This window comes from Bison bison, unplaced genomic scaffold (genome assembly GCF_000754665.1).
Source record: "Bison bison bison isolate TAMUID 2011002044 unplaced genomic scaffold, Bison_UMD1.0 scf7180017864516, whole genome shotgun sequence".
Lineage (NCBI taxonomy): Eukaryota > Metazoa > Chordata > Mammalia > Artiodactyla > Bovidae > Bison > Bison bison.
This window is the reverse complement of record NW_011495069.1, coordinates 7,858,873-7,864,621: the sequence shown is the minus strand read 5'-3', so window position 1 is coordinate 7,864,621 and position 5,749 is coordinate 7,858,873. Positions and strand designations below refer to the sequence as shown.

General features: G+C 47.5%; 1 protein-coding gene across 1 annotated transcript in view; it reads left to right on the top strand.

Annotated features, from left to right (window-relative positions):
• Nucleotides 1-5,749, top strand: part of RHCE (Rh blood group, CcEe antigens) — a 41,228-nt gene that overhangs the window by 19,112 nt on the left and 16,367 nt on the right. Inside the window, exons 4-6 of the mRNA XM_010830075.1 lie at nt 949-1,096; nt 2,032-2,198; nt 2,918-3,055. Coding sequence (XP_010828377.1) covers nt 949-1,096; nt 2,032-2,198; nt 2,918-3,055 — 453 coding nt within the window. The remainder of the gene's footprint in view (nt 1-948; nt 1,097-2,031; nt 2,199-2,917; nt 3,056-5,749) is intronic.

Below are 5,749 nucleotides of genomic sequence, written 5' to 3'. Positions count from 1 at the left end.
AACAGTAGCCCACTGAGTTATGAAGGGTTACTAAATTTGATATTTGTGTCAGGGGAGTGTGTAATTTCCTCAGTTCAGTCTTGCCACAGCAAAAATTTGAAGTGACGGACAGACCAGTGTTACAGCTCCATGTTACAGTGAAGTTTTATTTAGAAAGCAAAGGAAAATAATCCTTGAGGGCAGGTCGACCCAAAAGACAGGAGAAGAAGAGAAGCCCCCTTCATCCTCCTTTTATATATTTTTTTCTCCTCCCTCTGAGCCTGCCCTATGTAAATTGGGCTAGCCAGGAGGGCTGTTTGTTTAACCTCAGGTCCTCACTCCTTTGTTCTATTTTCACGGGCTTTTCCCTTCTTTGTCTTTTAGCCACCACCATTCTGGACTCCTTTTTCCTATTCTATCTACCTAACATTTGTAAAGCAAAATTAGTACATAGCTTGAATTTTCTGAAGACTTTAGCTTGGTATTATAAAATCTCTGGCAGCTTCATGTTGCAAAGTTTATGTTACTCATACTCCATGCAAAGAGTTGAAATTCTGCCAAAATGCAGCAGTGGGGTACGTGTCCATGTAGCTTTTTCCCCAGGTAAGTGGACTTCGGCCCAAAGCATTCAAAGCCAACCAGAGGGGAGTTCCCTGGAAGTCCAGTGGTTATGACTCAGCTCTTTCACTACTGTGGCCTGGGTTCAGTCCCTGGTCAGGGAACTAAGATCCCACAAGCCGAAAGGTACAGCCAATTAAATAAATAAAGCCAACCAGAAAACTACCAGGAATAAATAAATACACAGCAACTCATGGGGCTCCTCGGAAAGGGGGACTGCTGGGTGGAGTCAGTTTCCTGACTTCAAGTCATGCCTCTTGAATGAAGGCAGAACTTCCTAAATGGAACGCAGGGATTTCCCTGGGAGCAGAGGCTGCTGATGCTCACTGCTTCCACTGGGTTTTGTTGCAGATGAACATGCATGTAAGCATGATGTATATGCACATGTTTGCGGCCTATTTTGGGCTGACTGTGGTCTGCTGCCTCCGGAAGCCTCTGCCCAGCGCCTCAGAGGACAAAGATCAGACAGCAACGAGCCCCAGTTTGTTCACCATGCTGGGTGAGGACAAGGTGATGTGGGTGGGCTCAGATCTGGGGTGAGCAGGAGGCTCCAAAAGGGCTCTGCAGAAAAATCTCTCTGCTTTTCCAACTTTCCCCGGGTGTCTGAAGCCCCTTTGTAATGACCCATTTCCTCAAGCAATGTTTGATGAATTCACATCTTTGAAGGAAGCATTCCCCTCTAGGGAACCTCTCTTCATTGATACCCAGAAGAGAGGAGAGACTTGTTACATCTCAGTTTAAATGAGGTTATCCGGGAACTGCCTTGGTGGTCCAGTGGTTAAGAATCCGCCTTACAATGCAACGGGGTGAGGGTTCAATTGCTGGTTGCTAACCAAGATCCCACATGCCCCAACTAAGACCTGATGCAGCCAAAAATAAATTTAAAAATAAATAAATAAGATTAGATTATCCAATCCTTTTGTCCTTAACTTAAAGAAAAGAATTAGATGGATGAAAAAAGGCAGACTTGGGAGTGGAGGAAAGAATGGGAGCTGGAAGAGAGAAGTAATAATGTCTAATCTGAAGGGTTTTGGTAGAAGTGATGAACTTAAGGGCTGGGAGAGGCTTAGAGGAAGGAAATCGGCAGTGAGACTGCCAGCAGGCAACTGAATACCAGGCCGTGGGGCCAAGTGGAAGAGTTCCATTAATTAAAAAAAAATAATCATGTGGCCATCATAGGCTAGAGTCAGGAGGCTTGGGTTTTGGTGATTTCAACTCTCTGGGCCTTACTTTTCCTTGCCCATAAAGTATGTTAGCTGGGCCCTGCCGACTTAAGAATTCAGAGAGGAAACCAGACTTGTCCAAAGTTGGTGAGCAAGAAAATAACAGAGATGAGACTGGCCAGGTCCCGGAGCCTCCTGTCTGAAGTCCCCTGAGACTGAGGCTTTGGAGCAGGAATACTGGTTCTGGCCACTGACCCTTTCTGGTCCACAGGCACCCTCTTCTTGTGGATATTCTGGCCGAGTTTCAACTCTGCTCTGCTGGAACTTGCAAATGAAAGAAAGATGGCCGTGTTCAACACCTACTACGCCCTGGCGGTTAGCACAGTGACCGGCATCTTAATGTCAGCCTTGGCTCACCCTCAAGGGAAGATCAATATGGTGAGGAGAAGGGCTGGCCCTTGGGCAACACTTGGGTCTTCTAGGCCATATTCATTCATTGGCTTCTATTTTGGGGGGCATTTACTTATGTTCTTTGTCAACATTGGGCTCAGAGTTTTACATAATTCTTAATTCACTTAATTCTTACAATAGCCGTAACAGTAGGTACAATCAAAGGGCTTCCCTGGTGTCTCAGTGGTAAAGAATCTGCCTGCCAATGCCAGAGATGTGGGTTCGATCCCTGAGTTGGGAAGATCCCCTGGAGAAGGAAATGGCAACCCACTCTAGTATTTCTTGCCTGGAAAATCACATGGACAGAGGAGCCTGGGGACTATAGTCGATGGGGTTGCAAAAGAGTCAGACATGACTCAGCAACTAAACAACAACAGTTACAATCAAAGCCCCCTTTTTCTGGTGACAAAGTTAAAGCCCTGAGTGGCTAAGCATCCAAGGATACATAACAACTAAGTGTGAGCATGGTTAGGATATTGAGTAACTGCTTTCAAGCTAAACGACTCCCGATCAGGGTGACTGCTCCCTGAGCCCGAGACATGGGGTGAGATAAGACCACTGATGAAGTCTCAGCAGGGGGGAGGGGCTGGTTTCAGGATCAGAGATGCAGGGAGGATGTTATAGTGTTGTCTTGCTATCAGCTTACCAAGTAACTTAGATGCTGTCCTCTAGCTTACTTCATTCACCCACAAGCTATTCCTTTGCAGACTCACATCCACAAGGCAGTGCTGGCAGGAGGTGTGGCTGTGGGTGCCCCTTCTTACCTGATCCATGCTCCTTGGCTTGCCATGGTGCTGGGATCTGTGGCTGGGATGATCTCCATCGGGGGATTCAGATACCTGCAGGTAAGGAGCTGGGCGACTGATACCTGCTGCTTTGGCCTTACGCCAAGGTCCAGGCCCCTAGACCGTGGGGGGCCATCACGTATTGCTATGCACTGCATTAGGCGCTGGTTGGCAGCTTCTCAATTTAGCTTCAGAGCTTGGGTGAGGGACCTGTCCAAGTTGGATGATGCTTTTGCTAAGATCTGGGGAGCAAGTAACAGAACCAATTCAAGCTTGCTCAGGAATAAGGGGGATGTGTTATAAGGCTACTGGGACACCACTGAACGCAAGGATAGGAATGCTGCCGGGAGCCCAGGGATGACTGGCACCAGGGGTGGGAGTGTTGTGGGGAGCCCAAGAAGTTCCTGCTCTTCCTTTTCTGCTTTTCCTGAACACCCGTTCTCTTTTCACTCTTCCTTCCTCTTCTATTCCACATGGTGGAATGTCATCTTTCTCTTCAAGAAGGCAGCCATGTGAAATTTCTTGGTACCAACCGCAAGTTCTTTGGAGAAGGGATTCATTGGTCTAACTTGGATAATGTGCCCATCTTTGGCAGGGGTGGGAGACAAGGCACATGATGCATATATGGCTTTTGTCCATGAACCATGTGAAGGGAGATGGGAAAGGCAGCACCCAAAAGAGGGGTGCTGGGTTGATTATCCAGGTCATCTTCACTTCTGATTGTTTAGTTCTTCTTCTGAGTGGATGGATTTATCCTCCTTCAATATTCAACAGATAAGATCACAATGCTCCATCAGAGCCCATTTGTTACAACACACTTCTAAGAGAAATATTTAAGAACAACAAATCTTCATAGGTTTGAAGACTTGATGGAAGAAGAGGGAATAGATTATTGGTTGACACAAGAAGCTGAATTTGAATGAACCATGGATATTCAGGGAGGCAGTTTCAATCCCAAATAGGGAAGAATTTACCAACAGCTCAATCTGACCACAGACAGAGCAGTCTGCTTTTCATCTCTGAAGTGGAAACACACATCTTTTATCTCCTCTGACTTTGAGGCCCTCTGATGAAAGTAAGATGTGCACAGCCAAACATGTGTCATAGGAATTTCCTAGAAGTCCAGTGGTTCAGACTCCAAACTTTGACTGCCAAGTGCCCGGTTCAGTCCCTGGTTGGGGAACTAAGATCCCTCAAGCTATAAGGTGTGGCCAAAACTCGTGTATCATGAGTTATCATCAGGCTCAGTGTCCATCATTTTCTCTGTGCCTCAGGTTGCTTGATTCTATCGCCAGGGGAAGGATTCAAAGATGATTCACTGACTTTTTTTTTCATTCATTTGCTCAACACATTTAACAGACATCCTGTGTCCCAAGCTGTAGTGTAGTGAAGAAAATGGATAAATAAACACAGCACAGTTTAAGAACTGCTGCTGCTGCTGCTAAGTCGCTTCAGTCATGTCCGACTCTGTGCGACCCCGTAGACGGCAGCCCACCAGTCTCTAGAGCACATCTAAGCTGGCCTGAGATGGGTCAGGAAATGCTTCCCAGGGCACAGGATGTCTCAGCTAAGCACTGACAGGGAACTAATATTCACCAGGGAAAGAAGTGGAAAATGTCCTCCAGGCAGAAGGAATAGTGTGTTCAAAGGCTCAGTGGTGAGAAGAGCATGTGACCCAACCAAGACACAGATGTTCTTTTGGCTGAAGCATCAAGTTCATCAGGGAGTGTGTCTCTCACCAGAGCTTTGAGAGATGGCTGGTGCTCAGGAACACCTCCTGGGGGAGCTGAAGAGTCTGAATTGTTAATCTGAACACAGTGAGGATTCTGAGGAGGGAACTAGCCTGATAAAATTTGCATTGGAGGCCTTTCCTGGTGGTCCAGTGGTTAAGATTCCACCTTCCAATGCACGGGTCATGGGTTCAATCTCAGGCCCGGGAACTAAGACCCCATACACTGCAGGGCAACTAAGCCTGTGTGTGTCACACTACTGAGCCTGCACACCACTAGTGTCTGTGTGCCACAGTGGAAGACCCTGTGTGCTGGAACTAAGACCCAACGAAGCCAAATAAACAGATATATTGTTTAATTTGCATTGGCCTCCACATCTGTTGGCTCACGGCCATCTGGGAGGCCACGTGATGAAATGGAAGGAGTGCTGACTGGGACTCTGGTGGAGTGGTCAGCTTCTTACCTTTCAATCAGCCAAGTAGTCTCTTGGATGGAGTTAGGTTTGGGCTGGACCAGTGGGTTTCAATCAACCGCTGGGGACATGGACAATGTCTGGAGACAGTTTTGGTGGATATACCTGGGAGAGGGCTGCTTCTGGCATCTAGAAGGTATAGGCCAGGGATACTGCTGAACCTCCTATAATGCACAGGAGGGCCCCTCAGTGAAAGAAAGTGAAAGTAAAAGTCGCTCAGTCATGTCCAACTCTTTGCAACCCCATGGACTATACAGTCCGTGGAATTCTCCAGGCCAGAACACTGGAGTGGGTAGCCATTCCCTTCTCCATGGGATCTTTCTAATCCAGGGATCGAACCTAGGTCTCTGGCATTGCAGGAGATTCTTTACCAGCTGAGCCACAAGGGAAGCCCAAGAATACTGGGGTGGGTAGCCTACGCCTTCTCCAGGGGATCTTCCTGACCTGGGAATCAAGCCGGGGTCTCCTGCATTGCAGGAGGATTCTTTACCAACTGAGCTCCCCCAACACAGCCTCAAATGTGAGCAGTATGGACCATGGCCAGCAGCACTG